Source organism: Oryctolagus cuniculus, chromosome 3, assembly GCF_964237555.1.
Source record: "Oryctolagus cuniculus chromosome 3, mOryCun1.1, whole genome shotgun sequence".
Taxonomy (NCBI): domain Eukaryota; kingdom Metazoa; phylum Chordata; class Mammalia; order Lagomorpha; family Leporidae; genus Oryctolagus; species Oryctolagus cuniculus.
In genome coordinates this window covers 70900129-70927408 of record NC_091434.1, presented here as the reverse complement: position 1 = coordinate 70927408, position 27280 = coordinate 70900129, and the positions used below count along the sequence as shown (strand labels likewise).

Below are 27280 nucleotides of genomic sequence, written 5' to 3'. Positions count from 1 at the left end.
TACACATATTTTTCAAAAATTGTTTTTCATAGAAATTTAGAAACAAAAATAAACGATATAATCATGTAGTCCTGTATACTCAGCTTCAATAATAACCCCAGGGTCAGTCTTGTTTCACATATGCCTTTTCCTTTTTTTTTTTTTCTATGCAGAGAAACATTTATTGAATGATCAACAACTGGGTATTTTCACAGTTAAGCTAAAGAAACATTCTGTTACCAACATCTCCAGGTAGAAATATAAAGCTCAGTTATTTCTTCTTCCTATTTTGATTTTTAATTCTCATACCAGATCCTTGTTATTCAGTAGGAGGCAAAATATTGTTAAAATAAAGGCTCTTCTATAAAAAAGACACAGATGCTTCCCCAACTTTTCTTATGAATGCTGTTAGTTCTGCTATTACCACATTGCTGGTGACCCCAAGCAATAAATATAGATTTTATATTTACTGAAATCTCAAGTAGTAAGCTGGGAAAATATAAGTCCAGTACAAAATGACGTAAAGGAAGCTACAGCTCACCAAGAAGCATTAATAGGAACAACCAACACTCCTTGGGTACTAGAAAGCAGCTTAGCCAAGATGCATACTTGTGCCCTAGGAAATGAGATAAGCTGGGCTATATTGAGTTAAAATTCTGTTGTTTTATCCTGCTTTGCTTGGAACACAGTGAATCTGGATAAAATCAGTAACTCATATTTTCTTATTTGCTCCTCTCCTTGTGTAATTCCAGACATCATATCATTTCATCCATAAATATTACAGTGTGTTGCTATAAGGTAAGGGACCCTTTTCAGAAACACAGCCCTGAGTGCAATCATCACAAATCAGCCGTAACTAGCAGTGCTTCCCTAGTATCTTCCAATCATGAGTCAGTGTTCTCATGATCTCATAAATGTTGTGCTTGCAGCTTCTTCATGCAAAGCCATGCACACATTTGATATGCATTTTAATCTTCTTTAAATCCTGAGGCTATCATTTTCAATTTATTTTTGGTAGCAGTTTATTTGCTTGAAGAAGTTGGATTGTTTGTCTGGCTGAGGTTCTTACAGCCTAGATTTTCCTTGTTAAACACCTCCGTGGTGGTGGTTAACGTGTTGCCCTGTCCTTTGCTTGGTCAGGGTCCAGTCTGATGTTTTGGCTATGCTGTTTTTTAGGTAGTGAGGTGTTCTTCCATCAGGAGGCACAAGTCCTGACCTTCTCTCTTGATGATGTAAGAAATCTATGGAATCCAAATCTACGGTGCGATCTTTTGAGCAAACCTAATCGTAGGATATTTCACGGCTTATTTTTAAAATTATATCCTCTTCAGATAGCTGAAGCCAAAACTGCTAAGGATGCATTTAGATACTCCATCCTGACTGAGATAGAGCAGCGGCCGTGCTATCAGTTCACCACCATATGTGAAACTGTTCACTCACAGAGTGGTGCCTGTGGTCACGGGGATCTGGAGCAGAGCTGCTCTCTGGGGGTTAATCACAAACAGAGGTCGTCATGTTCAGTGAATTTGTTCTTGTTAGCAGAGAGGATATTATTTAGCGCCAGCTTCTCAGCCACCACAGAGGTAGAGCCTCTGACCTTTAGGAGTTTGCCTTCTAAAAAGACCAAAAGAAATCAGACAAGAAAAAGACAGTTGTTTCTTTCTCAGGTACTATTTTACCACAAGGATAGAGTCTTTTACTAAATCAGTCTGTGTGTCGCCAACCCCCTATCTGTCTGTCTATGACAGTGGGTTAAGTAAAGAGAAGTATTTGAAGGACAGTGATAAGTGACAAAGATATAAAAATAGTTCCTTAACTCTTCTTGCTTTTTATTTATTCATTTGAAAGGCAGAGCTGGGCTGGTGCTGTGGCATAGCAGGGAAAGCCGCTGCCTACAGTGCCAGCATCCCATATGGGTACCGGTTCTAGTCCCAGCTGCTCCACTTCTGATCCAGCTCTCTGCTATGGCCTGGGAAAGCAGTAGAAGATGGCCCAAGTCCTTGGGCCCCCTGCACCCATGCAGGAGACCTGGAAGAAGCTCCTGGCTCCTGGCTTTGGGTTGGCACAGCTCTCGCCATTGTGGCCATCTAGGGAGTGAACCAACAAATGGAAGACCTGTCTTTCTCTCTCTCTCTCTTTCTCTCTGCATCTGCCTCTCTAACTGTGCCTTTCAAATAAACAAATAAATGTTTAAAAAAAAAAAAAGAAAGAAAGAAAGATGGAATTAGAGAGAAAGAGATCTTCCATCCACTGGTTCACTCTCCAAATGGCCGCAATAGCCAAGGCCATTCCAGGCTGAAGCCAGGAGCTTCTTTCAGGTGTCTCGTGTGGGTGCAGGAGCCCAGGTCCTTGGGCCATCTTCTGCTGCTTTCCCATTAGCATTAGAAGGGAGCCAAATTGGAACGGAGCAGCTGGGACTTGAACTGGTGCCCATATGGGATGCTGGCATTGCAGGTGGTTTAGCTATTTGTACCATAATGACAACCCCCCTCAACCCTTCTGTCACTTGTTTTTACTGAACAGGACTATCTTTCTTGGATAATGCTCCTTTGATTTGCTAATAACTTGGTTGCTATTCCTGGTAGAAGAATGGTTTGGCTGCCACAGGAATATGGGGGACATCATAATCTTGCTCTTAGAGTACAGTAACTTTGATAGGAAATCCATTTGTGGTACTGACTTATGTAATAATACTATGTGCAAAAACAGAGTGTTTATCAAGTCTTATCTTAGATCAGCTGTGTACATAGTCACATCTGGGCCAACAGAACTTTGTTTTGGTTTGCAAACCACATGGGCCTCGCTTGTACAAAGAGATGCCATCAACCACCTTTGGCCAGACCCACGTTTCCGTGTGTCTGTCAATGAATGTAGCTTGTGTAACCTGAGTTTTCTAGCCTCCTCTTTCATTGCATGTTTAAATAAAGGCATGGAGTCATTCCAGACTGCTCCTGGTCCTTTGTTTGGTCAACCCTGACCGTTTCTATGGGGCCCCAGCTCTGCCATGCGCCGAATCCACACGTAGGCAGAAGCGCAGTCCACACTGGAGGTTAGCTTTCTGTCCAGGAGCGGCTTTTCAGCTGTCGGAGGGCTGCAGCAGACGCCTCCCTGGATCAGATTATCACTACCTTTAAAAGCCCGTATAAACAGCCGCTGTTGGAGCTGACTGTTGAGTCAGTTGTCAGAGTTCATAGAGTCAGGTATTGATTTGAAAGAGAGGAGACAAGCAACCCTGTTAGTAATGCATCTGTTAGGCGGCGCCTTTATTTAACCTTGTCTGTGGACGCCCAGATGCTACACGATGGACAAGGCAGCGGAACTTGACTGGGTCGCCTTCCGCTCACCCATCCCTGGCACCGACTGTAAATGAATCCCTCTGGGTGAGTCATTTTTGTTTTAGTGGGTGGGAGCTGGCTGTTTAGGAGGTCTGTAGGCACTTAGCTTCCATGTGGTTGGGGTGTTTGCCCCAGAGAACATTCCAGTATTCGGTGCAATAGATCAGAAAGAACTAACCACTGTTAACCAGATGACTCCTTTATTCCATTTTTTGGAACAAAGCTCATGGGACTGGGCCTGGGTTCCCATTCCTGTACTGTCCCTAAACAGTTATTTCAGCAACCTGGGCTTCAGGTTCTTTGTTTATAATATGAAGGCATAGCAGTCTGCTCCATTTGCCTGACTGGGCGGCTTTAACAGAAATGTATTTTCTCACAAGTCTGGAGACCTGAAGTCCAAGGTCAGGGCGCCAGTGGAGTTGGGTTCCTTCTGAGGCTTCTCTCCTCCGCCTGGAGATGGCTACCTTCTTGCTGTGCTTCCACCACACGGTCTCCCCTCTCTTCACGCCATGTCCTCATCTCCGCTTCTCATAAGGACCCCAGTCATGTAGGACAGGGCTCCTATCCCATCTGGCTTCCTTTCGCTTTTAAGGGACCTATTTCCAAGCATAGATGCATTCTGAGGTTCTGAGGGTTAACATTTCAGTATACTAATTTGGGTTGGGGGGGCGGTGAGTAGAATACAGTTCAGCCCATCTCAGGGCTGGCGGGGAGGGCTTAATCAGTGGTTTTCTGATGATGCTGTTAGAAGGTGTGTGTCCTCAGGAGGCGGCAGTGCCTAGCTAGGGTGACAGATTGTCCTGGCCTGCCCTGTCCTGAGAGGTGTTCAGGATGTGGGACTTGGAAAAACAACATACAAAACCAGAGGCAGTCGCAGGCAAACCTGGGGCTTGGCCAGTCACCTTGATCAGGCTCCCATGGAGGGCACAGGCCGGGGGCTCGCTTCTCCCACTCACCTCGACCTGAGCTGTGCCACCTTTGGCTTGTATGTTGACGTCCTAAGTGAGATGAATTTTCCCTGAGGGTTTAGTAGCTAAGGATCATTATAGAACCACTCAGTTCAGTGGTCTCCGAGGTCCTCTTCTGCTTCACATTCTAGGACTTAAGGTCATGTGCACACCCGTGTTCCAGCCAGTTGTCAGAAACTAGTAAGTGATTGGAGTAAAACGCATCTAGATTGTGGTTAAAAGTGAAATTAAGCAATATGGGGAAGTGTTTGTGAAGCCCTGCCTGTTGTGTGGTAGATCTTGGTGCTGTGTTGTTGTGATGAGAGATGATCCTGGTGGAGCGCTCACCTGGCTCTCTGCCATTATCTCCTAATTCAGCAGCAGTTCTGGGTCACCACCAGTAGCTGCTGCCCCATGTTACAGGTGAGGAAACTGAGGCACAGAGAGAGGAGTAGGCCAAGTCTCTTGCTGGTCAGGGAGGAGCCAGGACGGAGCAGGCAGTTGGTCTTGCATGCTGGGTCCCTGTGCTGAGGGCAGGTGCAGATGGCCCTGCACACGGGGAGCAGAGCTGCATGAGTAGGGGTAAGGCAGTAACATCCAGGCTCATGGACTCAGCTCAGTGCCCTCCCCAGCCCGCTGCTCACCTCCAGCTCATCCTACTTTTTGCTCTCCTAGAAGCCTGGCTTAGAACAATGTTCTGGTGTGTCAGGGGTTTGGGGGGGATTTCTCAATGAAGAATTAATTCCTCTCCATCTGTTTGATCTCCCTTTTAAAATTTTATTAGTTAATTTATTTCTCATTTTTTTTTCTTGAAAGGGAGACACAGAGACAGATAAAAATCTTCCTGGCAGTTCACTCCCTAAACTCCTGGTAGTTCACTCTCTTAATCCCTGCAATAACCAGGACTGGACTAGGTCAATGCCAGGAACCTGGAACTCAATCTTGGTCTTACACATGGATGGCAGGGACACAAGCACTTAAACTATCATATCCTCCCAGAGTACTCATTAGCAGAAAGCTGGAATCAGAGGTGAAGGCAGGACTGTAACCCAGGCACTCTGACCTGAGGTGCAGATGTCCCAAGCAGTGTCTTAATTGCTATACCAAAATGCAGGGGCAATGGTGTCTTGCTGGACTTGAATAATTCTCTGTTGTTTTTAGTGTAATCATCTTTTTGCAGCTAATCTTGATATGTAGAAATGATACTTGTTTTGCATTTAGCACAGTGCTATAAAATAACCTTAAAAGACGTTTAAGTAAAGAAGCAAGAGCTTTAAAAGCATTTGGTGACTCATAGCCTCGACCATGTACAGATAGGGCACCAACTGTGAAGCATGCGGTGAGAAAGATTGATTCTATGAAACACTGGAAAGGAGAGGCCGTGGTTCCTGAGAATCTTGAACCAGCAGCCTTTCAGGTCAGTCCCCAGTCCAGACTGGGTATGGCGTGGATCCTCAAGGTATCGGTCGCAAGCTCCTTGGGCGAGTAATGTGTCTGTTTGTTTGGTTTGATTTGGTTTGCAGTATTTATCAGTATTTTTGAAATGCTCCTAAAAGACAGGATAAGGGGAAAAGGTGAAAGGCTTTGCTCTAGAAAATTATTAGAGGTGCCGGGATGTGCAAGGGCTCGCCCTGTGTGGACACTAAGCTGCGGTGGTTCCAATGGTGTGGTTCTTGCTGTTGGAGCCTCATGGTCCATTGCCTGGGGTTTAGAAGCAGACCAGTTAGGATCCATCTTCAGCCTGACAGCAACCGAGGCTGCAGGCACTTTTCATAGGGTCAGTGTCGGTGGCCTGTCTGCCATCCTTGCTGGCACTGAGACTGCACAGAGCTGTGTCTTTGCTCAATGGAGTCTGATCAAGGCAAAGTGAGTTTACAACTCCTGGTGAGCCTCTCAGTGGGATGCTCACACTGGGCTGTTGCAGGATGGCTGAGGTCTGAGCTGGACCAATCTTTGGCCCCAGGATCTGTCAGCAGTGGGTGCTGTGTGTAGACTGGTACCTGGTACTAATGCCAGATCTTCCTTCTTAGCAGCCCAGTGCCCACAGAGGTGAGGATTGAGTTAAGAGACCACCTGGAAGCCCTGCACAAAGTTACCATAACTTGGGGACAGAGGGTTTAGACCTCTGCTTTTCCAGTCACTTTCCAAGCGGCAGCCAGAGTAGCCGCCACTCAGCAGCCTAATAAGACAGCTGACCGTTCTGACCAGAACATTCTGTGGTGTTTGCTCCTTTTGCTTCCTCCGGCAGTATGCATGTGGTTTCAGAATGTCTCAGTGTTGTGTTATTCCTCTACCCTGTCTTCCACTACCATTCCTTAAGGAGGCTCCAGATGCTTTTTTAAAAGTCTACTTAACATAGAGGAGGAAAAGAAAAGGTAACACAAGGATGCTGTTTAAGAAATAAAAGTACTTGTGTTTCAAAAGCCGACGGTCCCCAATCTTGAAATCTGTTGCACCTAACAAACTTTCCTCCCTGCAGGAAACATCTGTATGGATTATTTCATTGCAACCCCACGATGCTTGGACTTGAAGCACTTCCAGATCCCATGGACACCTGGGAGATTATAGAGACCATCGGTAAAGGCACCTATGGCAAAGTCTACAAGGTCACAAACAAGAAAGATGGGAGTCTGGCTGCAGTGAAAATTCTGGATCCGATCAGTGTAAGTATTGGTGGTAACATGTAACTGTAGTCTAGTGGTTCAGGCACATTGACTTGTCAACTTCTTTTCCAGATCTTAGGCATAATTTTCATGAAACCTGGCAAAAATCTCAAAACAGGTCATGAATTATCAGCTCCTTTGAATGAAAGGACTATACTTGCAGTTATACCTTTCCTCAACTTTTTTAAAAGATTTATTTTTTTGAGAGGGATGGGGGTTGGGGGGGGGCGAGAAAGTGAGAGAGAGAGAGAGAGAGAGAGAGAGAAATTTTCTATCCACTGGTTCACTCCCCAGATGGCTGCAGTGGCTGGGGCTGGGCCAGGCTAAAGCCTCGAGCCCAGCATTTCATGTGGGTCTCTCATATGGGTGGCAGGGTCCCAAGCACTTGAGTCATCTTCTCCTGCTTTTCTCAGGCCATTAGCAGGGAGCTGGATCAGAAGTGGAGCAGACAGGATTCCAGCTGTCACACATATTGGATGCCGGCCCTGCAGGCGGCAACTTTGCTTGCTATGCCACAATGCTGGCCCTTTCCTTCATTTTTGTTTCTTGCCCATTTCACTGTTATTTTGGTTTCAGCTCTCTGGACTCTTCAAAAGTTACTGTTTTGGAGAGGGTGATATATTGCATTCCATTCCTCGTCTCTCTGTGGGTTGCAAAGAGATCCAGTTTTATGATGTTTGATCATCTTGGGCTGACATCTTATTTCAGGACTCTGAGATTAAAATGCTATACACACTGAGCTTGAATGTGTCCTATTCTATGTTGGGTCCCTTTGCCTTTTTTTAACTGCTTTGGAAATCTAGATATCTTTCAATAGAAAAGACAATTATGAGAGTATTAAATAAAAAAGAATATCATAAAGACATTCTATTGATAGAATAATGACAAGGTTTCAGCTGGGATCTGGATGTCCATTGTTAGGTATTATGGAGATAGGAGAACTATGACATTAAAGATGTGTGTTGAAATAGGCTTCATTGAGTGTGATGTCCTCTCCTCACATTTAATCCAGTCTGCATTTTTTTTTAAACTCTGTCTAGGACATGGATGAAGAAATTGAGGCAGAATACAACATTCTGCAGTTTCTTCCTAATCATCCCAATGTGGTGAAGTTTTATGGGATGTTCTACAAAGCGGATCACTGTGTGGGAGGACAGCTCTGGCTGGTCCTGGAGGTAAGAGGCTCCTGCTGGGTAACCAGGCTCCAGTGGAGCACCAGGGGCAAACAGATGCTGTGGTTTGTTTGTTTGTTTGTTTGTTTATTTATTTATTTATTCATTCATTCATTCATTCATTCTCAGGCAGAGTGGACAGTGAAAGAGAGAGATAGAGAGAAAGGTCTTCCTTTGCCGTTGGTTCACCCTCCAATGGCCACCGCGGTCGGCGCACTGCGGCTGATCTGATGGCAGGAGCCAGGTGCTTCTCCTGGTCTCCCATGGGGTGCAGGGCCCAAGTCCTTGGGCCATCCTCCACTGCACTCCCGGGCCACAGCAGAGAGCTGGCCTGGAAGAGGGGCAACTGGGACAGAATCCGGCACCCCAACCGGGACTGCAACCCGGTGTGCCGGCGCCGCAAGGCGGAGGATTAGCCTAGTGAGCCGCAGCGCCGGCTTGTTTTGTTTTTTAAAGAATTATTTTATTTATTTGAAAGACAGAGTTACAGAGAGAGGTAGAGCTAGAGAGAGAGGTCTTCCATCTGCTGGTTCACTCCCCAAATGACTGCAACAGTCAGAGTTGTGCCGATCTGAAGCCAGGAGCCAGGAGCTTCTTTCAGGTCTCCCACACGAGTGCAGGAGCCCATGGACTTGGGTCATCTTCCATTGCTTTTCAAGGCCATAGCAGAGAGCTTGATCAGAAGTGGAGTAGCCAGGAATCGAAGCAGCACCCATATGGGATGCTGGCACTGAAGGCTGGGGCTTTAACCCACTGTGCCATAGTGCTGGCCCCAACAGATGCTTTGTTGACTACATACTGCCTTCAGGGTCACACTTGAAGAGTAGATAGGAACCTTGCTGGGTGTGGAATTCTCTGCACTTCCTACAGGTAGGCTGTATGCTGAAAATAGTCTTTTTTTCTCTGCTTCCCAAGTTTGATAATCTTTTCTTCTAATACAGAGTGGATCTAGGAGTATAATTGTAAAAGGTTATTTTGTTCCTTACACTGAGAACATTTCATAGGGCACATGTTCCAGCTGATTGCAAGTCATTTTCAAAAATTGTTAACCCAAAGTTTACTTTGCTTGCCCAGTTTGGATATGCGTGTTGATGTCCCTTAGTGGTCATCTTCAATTAGATTTTCTACAAAGTGACCCAGGAGTTGGTAAGGAAGGTTTATTGGAGAGTTACTGAAGGAGAAGGCCAGGTGGGAAGTGAGAAGGCAGGCGCGGGCAAGGAGGAGGATGAATGGAAGTGTGGTTGTGACAGAGGCCTCAGCAGATCGTGTGGAGAAATAAAGAGCTGGGACGCTTTCTCAGAGTTGCCTTGAATCGTGAGTCCACGTCGGGCAGCCACTGGTTGCATGACCTCGGGGAGGCAGTTCCCTGTAGCGGAAGGCAGTTCCTGGTGAGAGGGGCAGCTGGGAGCCGGAGCAGGGAGCAGTTGCTATTCCCAGCATCCTGTGCTCTCAAATGGGAAGCTGAAGGGAATATCATTGTATCCCCTCTCCTCCTTCAGTTTTCTTCCTTTTTAATGTGAGTGAATGTGTGCCTGTGGGCGCAAAAGAGTCAATTGCCCCATGGGACTAAAAAGACCAGGACAAAGTTGGCAATACAAGAAATCAGTGTATTGGATCAGGCCCATTGCCTCATCCCCATCAGGCCCACCCTGATTTTGGTTTGGTCTGCCCCTCTGCATCAGCTCTTGCCTCCCCTGCTGGGGTCATGGGTGATCCAGCAGCCCATGGACACACAGGGAAGCCATGAAAGAGGAGTGCCCCAGGACAGGTGCGCTCTCACGCACCTCTGGGTGGAATCTGCCTGGCTCTGGGAGAGCCTGAGCATGGGGCAGTATGTACTGGCTGCCATGGCAACCATGCATGAGGCATTCCTGTGCTGTATTCAGGTAGAGAACCTGCAGGGAAACTGGCTTGGGTATTTTGTCACATAAATGGCCTTCCTGAGAATATGAACATGTAAGGGATTTTGGTTTCCAGGACTCATCTTTGTCCCTTGAGTTGGTGGTTAAGTCATAGGACATTCCTTTGTTTTCACCTTCTGAGTTTTATTAACCCTCTTCCTGCAAGAATTTGAAGAATGTTAGGCTGCCAATAAAGCCCTTTAGCATTGCTGCTTTGTGTGGGAGTTGTAAGGTATCGATTCTGAAGTCTCTGTATTTATCTTGAACTCCATACGACCTCTCTGTTTTAAACCTCATTATAACTTAAGTGCAGTGACCAAGAAATCTTAATTTCTGCTCATTTTCCTCTGGACTCAAATAGGCTTTGCATTCAGATCTAGGAAACTGGAACTGAATTTTTGAGGGCCCACTAAGGGGCCTTTCCACTGTGTGAGCAGGCAGGCAGTGGGCTGCTCTCTCCTGAGGCCACCTGGTGAATGAATGCTCGCCTCTTCCTGAGGAGGGGTGAGCCTCACTCAGGTGTGGCCCTCAAACATGGCCAGAGCCACCGGGAAGGGTGCATCTGACTTTGAAAGATAAGAAGAGGAGCCAGCGCTGGTGGCATAATGGGTAAAGCTGCTGCCTGCAGTGTCGGCATCCCATATGGGTGCCAGTTCAAGACGGGTTGTTCCACTTCCGATCCAGCTCTCTGCTATGGCCTGGGAAAGCAGTAGAAGATGGCCCAAGTCCTTGGGCCCCTGCACCCACGTGGGAGACCCAGAAGAAGCTCCTGGCTCCTGGCTTTGGATTGGCACAGCTCCAACCATTGCAGCCAGTTGGGGAGTGAACCAGTAGATGGAAAACTTCTCTCTCTCTCTCTCTGCTTCTCCTTCTCTCTCTGTGTAACTCTGACTTTCAAATAAATAAATAAATAAATCTTTAAAAAAAAAAAGGGGGGGGGGAAGATGAGAAGGAGCCCAGGACTTTGAACTGAGCCCTGAGCAGATGCTCCTCTGCCAGCTGCCTCTGGCTTTTCCAGGTGACCACGTGCAGATAATGAGGCTGCCTTGAGTCACTGAATTATTCAGACATGGGCAATACAATCTGCTGACCCTTGACTTTTGCTGGTGGCTTTGACCTCTACCAAAGTTGGCGGCATGGGATACCAAATATCCTCAGTCATTTTTGTCTCAGGATGGGGTTGTCTCAATAAACTGCTGGATGGTGAGGGTGCCCGGTGCTTCCAGTAGTTAGGGGTCTCTAGACTCCTGATGGTGCTGGAAGCCTCAGCTTTCCTTCAGTTCATTCCCCAAGTGTTCAGTGGAGAGGAGAGGACAGGCCTACAGTCACCTGACCAGTTACTTGACAGGAAAACCTTTTCTCACTTTTCTCACATCACATGCTGCTGCCAGCGGTGATGCCCTGTGTTGGGTCATAGGAACCTGGGGGTGGGGTGTCCAGCTGGGCTGGCAGCACGTTGATGATGGCAGTCCATGCAGCGCCTGCCCCTAGTGCTCCCATTGCAGCTTTTTAAGGCACATTTTAGGAGTCTCACCAATTAAATTATGATCTGCTTAGTATTATTCTCCTCATCCTCTATATTGAGATTAAACTTATTTTGTCTTTGCTCTTTCCTTGCCCAACACAGTAAAAGAACTGGTTAGAGGCTGGTGCCGCGGCTCAATAGGCTAATCCTCTGCCTGCGGCACTGGCACACCAGGTTCTAGTCCTGGTTGGGGCGCCAGATTCTGTCCTGGTTGCCCCTCTTCCAGGCCAGCTCTCTGCTATGGCCCGGGAGTGCAGTGGAGGATGGCCCAAGTCCTTGGGCCCTGCACCCCATGGGAGACCAGGAGAGGCACCTGGCTCCTGGCTTCGGATCAGCGCGGTATGCCGGCCGCAGCGGCCATTGGAGGGTGAACCAATGGCAAAGGAAGACCTTTCTCTCTGTCTCTCTCTCTCTCTCACTGTTCACTCTGCCTGTCAAAAAAAAAAAAAAAAAAAAAAAAAAAAAAAAAAAAAAAACAAACCTGGTTAGAAGCTTTTCCACCTCCTTAAATCACCATGAGTCTGAAAACAAAAGCAAATAAAAATGTCACTTCTGAAATTCGTTGATAATTGTTAGTAGAAAGCAAACAAAAACTATCTTATAATGGACGCACACTATATTACGAAGTTATGTATTTTGGAAAATTTGTGAAGATGTTTTATGTGAATTTTAATATTTTAAAAACTAAGTCTCATCTCGCTTATATAAAATATAAGAAATTAGAACTTTAAGAAAATAAGATACTAGTAAGGAAAAGAATACCTCATAGGTGCTAAAGCATGAGCTACCTTTTCTCTTTTTTCCTTTTAGTGTAAAACTTTCAGCAGGTGGAAACTACTCATGTCAGCGTAATGCACATGTTCAATTTAAAAGGTTTAGTGTACTGGTAAATGTGGCAATAAAATAAAAAAACTGTCTAGTTGATGCTTTTACTCAAGGCTCTAGAAAATGCAGTCTAGGCCTGAATAGATTGGAAGTGTCACAGGTGAAACCATTTTCACCTGTTGACACTGTCATGAATTAAGTTGACTGGGCAAGAAGTCAGAGTCTTAGAAGGACCCCGAAGGCCTAGAACCTATGCCCGGGAGGGCTTGATTGCCAGAGAAGGTTAGAAAGCACTGGAGCATGAAGTCACTGGCTCAGACAGTAGGTTCCAAGTTCCAAAATGAGAAGTGTTGGAATGCCGAGAGTCTGGGTGGAGGCATAGAACACTTGGGACTTGGAAAAAGCAAAGGACTTTGAAAGGCAAGAGTTGCATCCTGCATTCATGTGCTTTATGATTTTAGCCAGAGAGAGAGCTAAGCTGGGGAGCAGGAGTGATTGTGCCCGCCCCATGTCTACTCCAGAAGCAAGTGCCCTGGAGAGAGAATGAGATGGTGGTGGGAGTCTTGGGGCCTGTCTGCCTCTCATGGGTGAGCATTTGCCCACTCTGATGGGAACTTGAGCATTTCATGGGACAGAGTTCTCTTTTGTCTAGCTGCAAGTCAGTGACTTTAGCTGGTGCTCAGCAAACACAGTCTGCCCTATCACAGGGGAAATATGTCCTGTCCTGGACTTACAGAGAGGCAGATAGTGTCCAACGTGATGCTTCCTGGGAGATCTTCGAGTGATTGTGACTACCCTTGACGTTTGCTTTATACTTTCTATAAAACCTCCCACTCTTGAAGGATCAAGCCTACTGAACAAAAAGGCACTGAAAAGAAATTCTCAGTTCTGCAATCTGACCAGATCAAACCAAGATGCTGGTATAGAATCTATTGAAAGTTGGAGCCTAGGCCAGAATATAGGTCTGGTGATTGTGTTGCATGGCACATTCTTTAATAACGTGGGAGAAGGTTGATGGCTTAATGAGCAAGGAACATTTTTTTGCTTGAAATTATGACCATCCTAGAAAATGCACATACTGTGATAGAATCAATATTCACCAATGTTTTGGAAAATAGATGTGAAATGTAAATGGTTTTTCTATTTTTCTTGGTTTGGAGCAAAATGCTCATTATATTCTGGGTGCATCCAGTTGCCACGTTTCTTGAATGCTGAGGGCATAGGGAGGGACTGTGGGGATGGAGACACACCTCTGTATTTGAATCTGGTGGCTGGCAGAGTGGTAGGAACAAAGAGGAGGCTGATGGGCCAACCCTCAGGGCTGAGGCATGAGGCTTGGTTGTCTTCTTACAGTTCTAAGGGGAGTTATTTGATGCACTTAAATATTGTTGTCATGCTTTTTAAATGTTCAGCCCATTTCACTGAACATTTATTCTGGTTCGAAAATTATTGGTGTGTACCTGCTCTCTTTTATATATCCAAGTACCAATGTCTTTTCAATAACCCACAGGCTGCCCTTTGAAACCTGGCTGGTAGGTTTATTAACTTCATGGGACAAGCTTCCATTATAGGTACCCTGAGTAGTTTAATTATATATTCCTGTGAATCCTAGGAAGTTAGACAGTTCTGAAACTCTGACATTTAGTGAACAAAAGGCACCAGCTGGGTAGGTTCCCTTTGCTGTTTTTAAATCCACAGCTGAGGTTTAGTACTGAGGACAAATAACTGTTCTTAATCCCTTCCTAGGTTATAGAGTTACAAAGAAAGTTTATAAGCTGGCTACCTATATAAAATATTGCCGTAGAGGTCCTTCTCGCAAAAATGCCTGTACTTGAATTAGGGAAGGAGAGAAACTAAAATGAAGTTTCAGGGGGAAATTCTAAGGTTGTGCTTATGTGGATTGTCACACAGTAGCTAATTTAAATGTTATGTGGGTAGATTAAAAAAAAAGATTTATTTATTTATTTATTTGAAAGTTAGAGTAAAAGACAAAAAAGAGAGAGAGATTTCATCTACTTGTTCACTCCCCAAATGGCTGCAATGGCCGGGGCCAGGCCAAACCCAAGCCAGAATCGAGGATTTTCATCCAGGTTTCCTATATAGGTAGCCCAGACACTGGGGCCATTGTCTGCAGCTTTTGCCAGGCTATGAGCAGGGAGCTGTCTTGGAAGTGGAGTAGCTGGGACATGAACCGATGTCCATAAGGAATGCTGATGTTATAGACAGTGACTTCACCCATTATACCACAACACCAACCCCTCTGGATAGAATTTTAATGGCATACTTGCAATCCAAGAAAGCTTGGGCCTCCCTGGGAGGAGAGCTAGGCTGGGGGGTGGTCCCAGTGAAGGTGCTGTCATGCCTGGCATTCCCATTACTGCTTTGACCTTAGAGGACCAACAGCTATTGTTGATATTTCCCTAGTCACTGTCCCTTCTTCACCTTCCAGATTCAGTGAGAAATTCCCGTCAGTTCTGTCTCATAGACAGCCCCCAAATCTGCCCCTTCCTTTTCATCATGACTTGACTTTGGCCCAGACTCCCTTGATTGCTTCAATCTCTAATGAATGCCCAACTCTGGTGGTATCCTCTCCTGTCATCTTCCTATCTACTGCCCAAGTCATCTTTCTAGAGTGCAAATCTGAACACTGTGGCCTCCTGCCTTAAAAGCTCTCCATAGCTGATTCTCCTTATCTAATGGCATGTGGTACTATAATAGGCATAATGTAGGATAATAGACCCCGTCTTCCTTAGCAGGGCACCTATCTTACACCTTCCTTTTCTATCTCCATGCCCTAGGATCTCGGCATGCTTTGTCCCAACAGTAGCGGAATATGTAAGATTTACATGCATGTGCACGTCTTATTTCTCTGTGTTCCCTTTCTATGTACACAATGTCCTGTTTCCCTTATCTGCCTCCCCCAAGGTCCATTTGTCCTTCAGATCCCTTGTAAATGTTCTGGCATCTGGGAAGATCTCCCAGATTTTCCCCTTTTACTTTCCCTTAGCAGAATTCACCCTTCCCTGCTCAGGGCCACCACACTCCATTAGGTACAGCCCTGCTTCCACACTCCATACACTAATCACTCAGGTGTATTTTACTGGGCCTGGGCTCTTTGAGGCTAGGGACTGCATCATATTCATCATTGAGTAGTGGGTAACAAACTGGAAAGCTGCAGACTAGTGTGAACAAAGACCTTAATGACTCAATTTTATTTTGCATCCCCACCTGCCTATAGAAGACAACTGATTCTAACTCATCTGTTAAACTTACATCCAGTTGAGTGACTTCTTTGGTAAGGAGCATAGTTCAGTGTTTATATCTCATTTTCACCGTCCAGTTCAAAGCTCAGTTGTTTAGGTCAGTGCTGTGTTTTAGGGCCTTTTCTTTCCCTCTTTTCCTTCCATTCTATCTGGATTATGTCTGGACCTGGGTACAACCAGTTGCTCATATAAAGCCAGGGCAGTGGGGCACAGGTCCCATCTCCCTCCCAGAGGGAGCTGCCTCTCTCTGACTTTGTCTTTTCAATCTCTGAAAGCTCCATGACTCCAGCCCCCAAAGATTCCCCTTGTTCGTATGGGTAAGAACTTTGCTTTTGTCAAGTCCTAGATTCTTCCTTGGTCATCAGTAAACTTTATATCAATTCCTTGTTTCTGGAGACACACACACACACACATACATACACACACACATTTTGTCTTTTTTTGGATACATTTTATCTTTCAAAAGTCCAGATTTTATGACTATTAGTTATGGCACCAAAAATGCATTCACTGCTCAAGAGTATCCTTTCAGGGTCATGAAAGACATAGAATCAAAAAGTATACAGAGTCCTTTGAAAGACATTTATCTGGCACTCAACAATGGGCCATCAGAGCCATGGGTATTGAGTTAAATCTGAAATGGGTAGATAGTAGATTCCAAACTTTCTAATATATTCCTGAACTCATAGGGCCATCTTGCCTTCAATGTATTTCATTGCTTTTAGAGATCCTCTTATAATTCCTGAGAGACAGTAATTTTGCTATAGTTTATTTTTTTTTAATTATTTGACAGGTAGAGTTATAGACAGTGAGAGAGAGAGACAGAGAGAAAGGTCTTCCTTCCATTGGCTCACTCCCCAAATGGCTACTATGGCCAGTGTGCTGCGCTGATCCAAAGCCAGGAGCCAGGTGCTTCTTCCTGGTCTCCCATGAGGGTGCAGGGCCCAAGCACTTGGGTCATCCTCCACTGCCCTCCCGGGCCACAGCAGAGAGCTGGGCTGGAAGAGGATTAAGCAGGATTAGAACCCAGGACTAGAACCTGGTGCCCATATGGGATGCCAGTGCCACAGGTGGAGGATTAGCCAAGTGAGTCACAGTGCCCACCCCAGCTATAGTTTTTTTTTTTTTAAGATTTATTTATTTATTTATTTGAAACGAAGTGTTACAGAGAGGCAAAGGTAGAAGCAGAGAGAGAAGTCTTCCATCCACTGGTTCATTCCCTAGATGGTTGCAACAGCTGGAGCTGCACTGATCCAAAGACAGGAGCCAGGAGCTTCCTTTAGGTCTCCCATGTGGATGCAGGGACCCAAGGACTTGGGTCATCTTCTACTGCTTTCCCAGGCCATAGCAGAGAGCTGGATCCTATAGGGGCAGCAGTTCAAGTCCCTGCTGCTCCAGTTCTGATCTAGCTCCCTGCTAATGCACCTGGGAAAGCAACGGAAGATGACCCAAATCCTTGGGTCCCTGCACCCACAGGGGAGACCCGGAGAAAGCTCTTGGCTCCTGGCTCCTGGCTTCAGATCAGCTCAGCTCTGGCCATTGCTGCCATTTGGGGAGTGAACCGGTGGATGGAGGATCTCTCTCTCTCTCTCTCTGTCTCTGCCTCTGTCTCTCTGTAACTCTGCTTTCAAATAAATTGAACAATTTAAATGATAAAAACTTGGACAGATTTATGTACAGGTTATCATCTTGATATTGAATGTGTATGCAAGGTATATGCCAAAGTATATGACACAAATATCAAATAAAGGCATCTGTTCTCTTTGTTAAAATGTTGCAGATGTTAGTAATTAGAGTCAAATAGAGCCTAATGTGTTATTATCTTGATGAAGAGTTATCTTCTTTTAAGAAAGCTGTTCATCTGTGCTCCCTCAGGTTTCCTTGGATAAGAGATGCCGGTTGACTTAAGCAGCTACAACCAGCTAACTGGTTATGAAATTGTAGTCACAGTGCCAGGAGGAAACCGGGGGCTCTAATGCAGGGTTTTTGCCTTTGCAACATCCATTACGGCTGTTAGAATCTGATGAAAGCTCTGAAGTTTCTCCCTAGGGAAGTGCATGATGCATCGACACGGTGTTACCTACAATTTCAGGATATTTACATGCCCTGCTCAAAGTAGTTAAGAATTCTTGATTTAAGGTAGCTCGTAGCAACTGAATTTGTACATGCACTTCTACAATTTGTAAAAGTTATCCTTGAAAGCTGTTGAAGAACTCAGGAAATACAATAAACTTCCTTTATTTACTCAAACCTCAATAATATACAATACACTACATAACAAGGAGAAAGTATGCAAAATAAAATCTCAGTGTTCTTAATTACAGAAGAGAGAGAGAGAGAACATACAGTTGTGGAAAGCCCAAAGTTGAGTAGGCGAAGGTTAAATGCTTATGTGATGCAACTCCACTCAATTTACACTCAGTGGCAACTCTGGAAAGAGCTACTGGTTGGGCTCCTGGTGCCTGCGGTACCAGCACTAGAGGTGGGAAGATCTGAAGTCCCTGAAGTTTCTTCCCTTTCCATTATCAATGGGATCTTGCCTCTTCTGGGCCCTTCCTATCCTCAAAGTGCATGTTTGAAAAACAGATATTCACAAAAAGTGAAAAATACCTAGGAAGTCACTGTGATTACTTACAAGCGTTTTCTTTCAGATTCCTAAATAATAAGTTGTGCTTTTGTACTTTGCTTGGCAATTAAAAAGCCAGCTTTCTGGGTGTGCACTTTCACTCATAAATCATCACCTTGGGTAAAGAATACACATAAAGAACTGGATTCGACTGAGTAATGGAAATTTAAAGACTAATTATTCCAAGCTGGAGTTTTGTCATCTTCAGATTTACTTTATTACAATAAATCAGTAATCAGTGCGTCTTTCTTTTTAATTTGAGTCTCTTCTTTTTGTCTGTGTTCTTTTTCTCTGTTGGCCATGTCGTCTCACAGCTGTGTAATGGGGGCTCCGTCACTGAGCTCGTCAAAGGCCTGCTCAGGTGCGGCCAGCGGTTGGACGAAGCATTGATCTCCTACATCTTGTACGGGGCCCTCTTGGTAAGACACGTATCAGGCTGGGATGACAGCAGAAGGGACAATTTGTCCATGGCTTGGAGCCTCATTGCATATTAATGATGGAGAAACCACATTATCATATGCAAGGATTAACCACAGGAAGTTGTTGCCAAGTGGGGTTTTTGAGTAGACCTTTTAATAGTGGGGTAACTGCTTTAAAACAAGCATGTCAGTTTCCCCTTTCTCTTCCCGGTGTTCCGTGGTGGCGGTGGGACGGCATGCAGGGCCTCCAGCACCTGCACAACAACCGGATCATCCACCGTGACGTGAAGGGGAATAACATTCTTCTGACAACAGAAGGAGGAGTTAAGCTCGTTGACTTTGGTAATGACTGCTTGCCGTTTGTTTTCTTGATGTGTGCTGTTTAGCCGAAGGGGACAAGGCACTGCTATCCCAGAAGTCTGGGGGACTCTCAGGGAAACGCAGCCTGCAGGGGGAGGGGGAGCTCACCAGATGGAGCGCTCTAGGAGAGGCTGTTAATCCGTTTTCAGCCTTAGAAGCAATTTGATTGAAGATGGAAAGTGGAAGTGTTTCAAAAGAAGAACTTGACAGGAAAAGTTTTTGGTTTTCTGGTAAGAATTTCACATCTCAGAGCAGTTGTCTATGATTTTCATTTTGTCATTTCTTCTTTTGCATATGTAAAGAGAAAGCTGTTCAGTGCTTCAAATGACTTTCACTAGCCTTAGGCTCACTTAGTCCCAGCGAGCAGAAGGTAAAATAGTCCTTTGGGCCTGGGAGCTAACATCCCTTTAAACTATGATTATTGCTGACTTGTGAGGCTGGTTGAACTGGAAACATTAACAGGAAGTGGATGGGAAATATCGCCTAATCCCAGAGAACTATTAAATATCTCCTGGCTCATATGTTGATATTCACAAGCCAAAAAAAAAAAAAAAAAAAAAAAACCATTTGGTTTTCCTTTTTAGGTGAAATGAAGAGTTTAATCTTGTAAATAAGTTCAGTGGTAGAACTTCAGAGTCAGGTCATTGTTATAAAAAATGAGAAAGCATTTAGAAAAATACTTTTGAAATGTTATTAGTGTTATCATAGTAACAGATTGACTTGGGATATTTATTATTTTATTGGTAAGAGAATTCAGTGTAAAAAAGTTTCAGTGAATCATTTGCTCAGAATAAATGACTTAAATGAAGTTGCTTTAGGTATTTTGATCTTTTTGCTAAGGAGCAAATTTGAGAAATAAGCCCACCAGAGACCACCTACCCACCAAAGGATGGACTGTGACACATGAAGTCAGCAAAAAGTGAGGCTTTATTCACGACTTTCCCAGGGCGGGTGCCCTGTCTGGAGGCATTCATCCCCTAGTGTGCAGGTCCCTCCCCTGCTTCCTCACTGGCTGAGATTCTTCCTGAAAGTGTCTGAGATTGTCCTGCCCTCCCTTTTTGCTCCCGAGGCAGCAGGCTTTGTTTGAATTTCTTGGACGTAGGTCCGATAGCCATTTTGTGCCTTGTTCCTCCCCTTCCCTTGTTAAGCTCTGACTGTACTTTGAATTCCTCTACTGAAAATGGGCCATCAATTGTTTTGCTCACAGCAAGCCAATAAACATAGCAGAGGGGCACTTTGCTTAAGCCTTTTGCTTCTCTCTCTAAGGAATGATAGAACACTAGGATGCTGCATATCTGACATTAGAGAGATGTTTTCTACACCCTCCTGGGGGGCAGTAAATATGTTGTGAGAGAAACAGAAGGACCAAGATGGAGATTAATCCACTCATTAGCTTTGTGATTTGGTTTGCGGATAGACACCCCTAATCTTTCCAGTTGAAGATTTTTGAATTTCTAACAATGGAAAAAGAAACTTATGGAAATTCAGAACAGAATGATATAGTTGCTTTTTGTTTGTTTTAGCACAACTGTGATGGGAGACTTGGTAAAACAGCAAATTATATGTGGCCACCAGGGCTTAAAGAGCCCCCTTTGGTTTTCCGGTAAAGGGAATACAAACAGCTAACCCAATAGCCAGCCACCAAAAAACAACCTCAACAAATCTACATGGGTGGGTGGTTGGCTAACACACAGTATTCAGGTTTCTAAAGTCTTTTCATCAACAGCATTAGTAGCAAACCTTGCTATTCTCTTAAGTACTGTGTTAGACTTCTGCTTGGTATAAAAGAATACTTTATATGTATTTGTAGAATGCTAGAACTTTCAAGTAAAATGTAAATAAATAACTTTTAAAAGTTTTTAAAGATTTGCTTATTTATTGGAAAGGTAGAGTGACAGAGATTGTCCATCTGCTGGTTCACTTCCCAGATGCTTACAACAGCTGGCGCTAGGCCAGGCCAAAGCCAGGAGCTAGGAACTCCAACCAGGTTTCCCATGTGTGTGGCATGAACTCAAGAACTTGAGCCATCATCCAGTGCTTCCCAGGAGCATCAGCAGGGAGCTGAATCAGAAGTAGAGTAGCCAGAACTTGAACAGGCACCCTGATATGGGATGTAGTTGCTCAAACAGTAGCTTAACCTGCTGTACAAATACCTACCCTAAATTTAAAAAAAAATTAAAAAGGTAATGTAGTTACACAATTAGTAAAAGGCATAACTAGGATGGAAAACAGGTTCCTCTGCTTCTTAATCTCATATACCTTTATTTCTATTTTGTTCCTTCATGGTATAAAGAAGAGAGCTAGATAAAGGACATTGGAATTATATTAAAATTCATTGAGCACAGATAATAACATTATTGTCAATTTCTTTTTCCACTTGACAAACATTGCTTTCTTGATAGTTTTCAGGCTTCCAGGCATGATAAAACATGGAAATTTTTTTAATGTCTACACCAGGGCTCTATTACATATGTATCGATCTTCTCCCTCCATAAAATGAAGTACCTATTTAAGAAAGAAATTGCCTCCCTCTTTGAAGACCTGTTCTTTCCACTGGGATCTCACTCACAGAGATCTTTTTGCCAGAGTGTCTTGGCTTTCCATGCCTGAAATACTCTCATGGGCTTTTCAGCCAGATCCGAGTGCCTTTAGGGCTGATTCTGAGGCCAGAGTGCTATTTAGGACATCCGCCATTCTATGAGTCTGCTGAGTCTGAAGGGAGGAGAGAACCTCCACTTTGACTATGACCGTGTCTAAACAAGATAAGAGTCGGAGAACTCAAGGGGCTTCCATAGCCTTGGAAACTCATAACTGGTGCATAGGGAGATTACTGATGCCATAAACAGGAGTGTCAATTGGTAAAGTCAACAACAGGAGTCACTGTGCACTTACTCCTCATGTAGGATCTCGGTCCTTAACGTGCTGTACACTGAGGCTTAATGCTATAACGAGTACTCAAACAGTATATTTCACTTTGTGTTTCTATGGGGGTGCAAACGACTGAAATCTTTACTTAATGTACACTAAACTGATCTTCTGTAAAAAAAAAAAAAAAAAAAAAAAAAGAAAGAAAGAAATTTTCAATTCCCAACTTGACTCTCACTGGGATTAAACATGACAATAGGTCTGATCTGATTTCATCATCATTTTAAAAAAATCATCTATTATTTTTCACTTTATGTTTCTGTGTGGGAGCAAACTGTTGAAATACTTACTTAAGGTATACTAAGCTGATCTTCTGTATATTAAGATAATCGAAAATGAATCTTGATGTGAATGGAAGGGGAGAGGGAGTGGGAAAGGGGAGGGTTGTTGGTGGGAGGGACGGTATGGGGGGGGAAGCCATTGTAACCCATGAGTCGTACTTTGGAAATTTATATTCATTAAATAAAAGATAAAAAAAAAAAAAAAAAAAAAAAAAAAAAAAAAAAAAAAAAAAAAAAGAAAGAAAGAAATTGCCTAAAATGATTTGGGAATGTAATAGGAAGATATTTGGGGTTGATGTAGTTGTTGATATTTTTGTTTTGATTCCTATTTGCAGTGATAAGAATAACACTGTTCATTAGGAAAAAAGGTCTAATGATTTGATTAGAATGATAAACACTCCAGCCAGCATACTGGGGTTATTAACAAACTACAGCTCAGGGGCCAAATATGACTCACCACCTATTTTTGTGTAGCCCCTAAGCTAAGAATGGTTTTTTATATTTTTAAGTGATTGGAAAAGACCTACAAGAATGTTTGTGACAGATGAAAATTGTATGAAATTCAGATTTCAGCATTCGTCAGCTGGAAAGCAGCCACATTCAATGGTTCCTGTGTTCTCTAATGCTGCTTTTGCATCTTGACAACAGAGTTGAATAGTTGTGACTGAGACTGCATGACCCAAGAACCCTAAATTATTTAGACCCTTTATGGCTAAAGCTCACTAACTCCTGCTAGCATGAACCTCTGTTCACTGCTGAATTTTGATACCCTTTTCTTGTAGGCGTCTCAGCTCAACTCACCAGCACACGTCTGCGGAGAAACACGTCTGTTGGTACCCCATTCTGGATGGCCCCTGAGGTAAGTAGGAAGCATCTAGTTTTTTGCATTTGTTGAGTGTCTTGGTATCTGTGCCTCTTTATGCTTAGATCATGTGCTCCAAAATTTTCAAGGAGAAGGAAATCCATTATTCTCATTGACCTGTAAGCATTATGGTGAGTGATACATATGAGACTTAATCCCAGGAAAGCAGAATTGGCTCACAGCTGGCCCATGGGGTACCTTCATGCAATTAGAAAAAGGTACCCCCCTAGAAGATGCAACCCTCTCCAAGGGACATGACTTGGCAGGCTCATCCAGGCTTTGCAGATTAGAACAAGTCACCTTCCCTGGACAGATGCAGCCCTGTTACTCGTGTCTTTATGAAGAACCAGAGTTCAGCTCTGTTGAACTATATGTAGTAAACTTTATTGTTTCTTGTTACTGGGTAGAAAGTATCTCCTTTTGTGAGTTTGTTGACTGGAGTAAAACATGGGATTTGGTCCTAATTTAATTTTGACATAATCAGAAGATTGTCTGGGAAATGATGCATGTGGAAATTTGGAGAACCTTCCAGAGGGAATAGGAATGCTCTGAAACACTGGTGCAGTTTTGCTTGTCAGGTCAGCATTTAGTTCCATGGGATCCTGACCTTTCCTTGAGAGTACATCATGGAGATGAAGCAAATGTGTTCTTTCAGTAAGAGGACTCAGGCGGTCACCTTGCTAGAAGCCTTTTCATCTCCAGTCTGTTCACACGGCTGACCTTCCTCTGTGTGACTACTGAAATGGTCTCTGAATATGGTAACGAGTTGACAGTAATATCTGCTCAGGCTTCTTCCATGGCTTCCTCACCCCCACGGCCCTCTTGTGTACTTAGGTAATAGACAGACTCATTTTAAATAAAAAGAAAAATCCTACAGATTTAAGTATGTACTTAAATATTTCTTAAGCAGGATTTTTTTAAAAGATTTATTTGAAAGACAGAGTTACAGAGAGAGTGGGAGAGATAGAGATCTTCCACTGGTTCACTCCCCCAAATGGCAGCAACAGCCAGGATTGGGCTAGGCTGAAGACAGGAGCTTCTTCTGGGTCTCCCACGTGGGTGCAGGGGCCCAAACACTTGGACTGTCTTTTGCTGCTTTCCCAGGCTATTAGCAGGGAGCTGGGTTAGAAGTGGAGCAGCTGGAACTTGAACTGGTGCCCATATGGGATGATAGCATTGCAGGTGGTGGCTCAACCTGTTATGCCACAATGCTGTCCCCCTCAACACAAAACTAGATATAAATTTGTCATTTGCATGTATAGAACTGTTATATCAAAAAAAGAATGAGGGTACATCAAAGATGTTGTAGGAAATGGAATTAAAAAATAAGTTTATTTTGGTGCAATATTTTTTGAAATCCATGCATATGAAGGGTCTTCATAAAGTCTATGAAAAAAACATACTATGAAAAAATTATGCATGATTTTGAATGTTTTCCCACCCAAATAAACTTATATTTAAATTTTACTTTTCCATGAACTAGTCAAAGTACCCTGTATTATAAAACACTACAGAGCCAAGTAAGCAGCTTTTAGAGACCAATGCTATTATTTTGCGCATCTCAGTTGTTCCTTGCAGCGTGGTGATATTTCCGAGCAAGAAGGCCTGTGTTGCTTTGAGTCTGACGTTCCTGCCACCATGTGCCAGGTGGTAGCCCAGTTCTCCCATGTGACTCCTCTTTAGCTAATGAGATCCCTTTCGTCAGTCCAACAGCATCTCCTCTCATCTCCAACCATTACTGCTCTGCTGGCTTGGTGCCATCCTAACGGTAAACAGAGAGGGGGCACTGAAACTGTATGGCACATGGTCATCCAGATGATCTGGAGTGTGTTTCCATTAGGCATCCTCCCATTATTGTTATTAACAATAAAATCATCATTGAAACCAAACAGGAACCATGAGAAGTTTTTATGGGAATCTTGTAAACTCTGCTTTGAGAAACACTGCAGGATAAAGTCAAAACTCCTTTGGGAGGTAAACAATCCCTTCATTTTCCAGCCTTATCTCTGATTACTTTACCCCAACTTTTTGTTCTTAATGTCCCAACAGGTAACTCTCCTAATCCCTACTAATGTGTTATTCCATCAAACCCTTGGTGTGCTGTTGCATCATCTGGAGTGGCCCTTGGTGCTTGGGATAATTCCTCCCTAATACTCTTGTGTTGGCTCAAATTCTAGCTCCCCCAGGAAGTGCCCTAGTTGACATGGGCACCTGTCCCTGTTTCCGTGACAGCTTTCCATTAGCATTCTACCACCACTACACTAACTGTTGTTGGCAGGTGTGTCTTCTAGCTGGACTCTAGCTCTTAGCATAGCACTGTGAGTATAGAGTAAGTCTCAAAAAATCATTGAGTGAATGGATGCATTGGTTTAAAAAAAAAACCAAGGGGCCAGTGCTGTGGTGCAGTAGGTTAATCCTCCACCTGTGGCGCCGGCATCTCATATGGGTGCCGGTTCTGGTCCCAGTTGCTCCTCTTCCGATCCAGCTCTGTGCTATGGCCTGGGAAAGCAGTGGAAGATGGCCTAAGTGCCTCTGCACCAGCATGGAAGACCCAGAAGTTCCTGACTTCGGATCGGCTCAGTTCTGGCCATTGCAGCCATTTGGGAAGTGAGCCAGTGGATGGAAGACCTTCCTTCCTTCCTTCCTTCCTTCCTTCCTTCCTTCCTTCCTTCCTTCCTTCCTTCCTTCCTTCCTTCGTTGTTCTTGTTCTTGTTCTTGTTCTTGTTCTTTTTTTTTTGACAGGCAGAGTTAGACAGTGAGAGAGAGAGAGAGACAGAGAGAAAGGTCTTCCTTCTGTTGGTTCACCCCACCAGATGGCCGCTACAGCCAGCGTGCTGCGCCAATCCGAAGCCAGGAGCCAGGTGCTTCCTCCTGGTCTCCCATGTGGGTGCAGGGCCCAAGCGCTTGGGCCATCCTCCACTGAACTCCCGGCCACAGCAGAGAGCTGGCCTGGAAGAGGAGCAACCGGGACAGAATCCGGCGCCCCGACCGGGACTAGAACCCAGTGTGCCAGTGCTGCAAGCAGAGGATTAGCCTATTCAGCTGCAGCGCCGGCCGGGAAGACCTTTCTCTCTGTCTCTTTTTCTTACTGTCTGTAACTCTACCCTCAAATAAATAAAGAAAATAAATCTTTAAAATAATTTTAAAAAGCCAAAGGGATAAGCTGAATTCAGAGGGCAGTTTGAGGAGAGCTATTGGCACTAATATTTGTAGATTTTGATTGATCTGTTCCAAAAGTAAAATTTTACTGAGGTTGCTCAGTTCCTGTTTTGGGTGGCTTAACATGCAGATTGGCATTTCTTTTCTAATCCACAGCCAATGAGTATTCTCAGGATTATGAAATGCAAATGAGAAAAGCCTGCCCTTGACCCTACCTTTGTTAAGAGGCATTTGTGACTTTGTGATTTCAGCTGAATTGAATAGACTATGTGGAATGTTTCTCTAGGGGGCAGTGTGGTGGTCTGTGTTGAGCTGCTCTTGCCCGGATTGGCTGGACGTGGTTCCTTTCTCGGTGGGAGCAGCCAGTGTGACATCCTGCCTGCTGCAGTAGATGGACTGAGGAGTAGGCAGTTACCTGTGGAGACCTGGAGAGCTCCTTTCAGGAGCAAGTGCCTGATTGCCCTTGCAGGATTCTCTCAGGATGTGTGCTCCTGTGCTGTGTGCTCTGTGCCCAGGGCCACACCTTCCAGGACTCAGGGCTGTACATCCTCATGTTTATTTTCCGAATGGAGAATTACTTTTCCTAACCACGTCTCTTTTTGCTCCATCGTCCTCCTTGCATTTGTTAGTTCAGTTCAACACACATATTCTCCGTTGTGGGTAATGTTTTGGGGTAAGAGCAATCCTTGAAAATACATATAATTAGCAGTGGTTTGAGTTACATTGTCTTCATATGATGGCCTGCAAAGTGTATTTGTTTCTGTATGCTTTTATTTCTGTTTGTGTGAATAGGTGATATTTAGATTAAATCCAACAGCAATGTGTACAATACCATTGCCAGTGGAGTAAAACCACTACAGATGATCTGTGCTTTTATTTTTATTTATTTATTTTTTTGACAGGCAGAGTTAGAGAGAGAGACAGAGAGAAAGGTCTTCCTTCTGTTGGTTCACCCCCCAAATGGACATTACAGCCGGCGCACTACAGTGATCCGAAGCCAGGAGCCAGGTGCTTCCTCCTGGTCTCCCATGTGGGTGC

At 44.3% G+C, this 27280-nt stretch overlaps 1 protein-coding gene across 11 annotated transcripts in view; it reads left to right on the top strand.

Annotated features, from left to right (window-relative positions):
* Positions 1–27280, top strand: part of MYO3B (myosin IIIB) — a 478997-nt gene that overhangs the window by 16875 nt on the left and 434842 nt on the right. For 10 of the 11 annotated variants that reach the window (XR_011387262.1, XM_070070710.1, XM_070070712.1 and 7 more), the window contains exons 2-6: positions 6741–6924; positions 7965–8099; positions 18551–18655; positions 18898–18997; positions 23004–23080. Coding sequence is in view for 10 of the 11 variants with exons in the window: in XM_070070710.1 (XP_069926811.1) it covers positions 6741–6924; positions 7965–8099; positions 18551–18655; positions 18898–18997; positions 23004–23080 (601 nt within the window). In the remaining variant the exon portion in view is untranslated. Of the gene's footprint in view, positions 1–6740; positions 6925–7964; positions 8100–18550; positions 18656–18897; positions 18998–23003; positions 23081–27280 lie in introns of those variants that run through there. The other variant, XM_070070714.1, reaches the window with a different exon arrangement.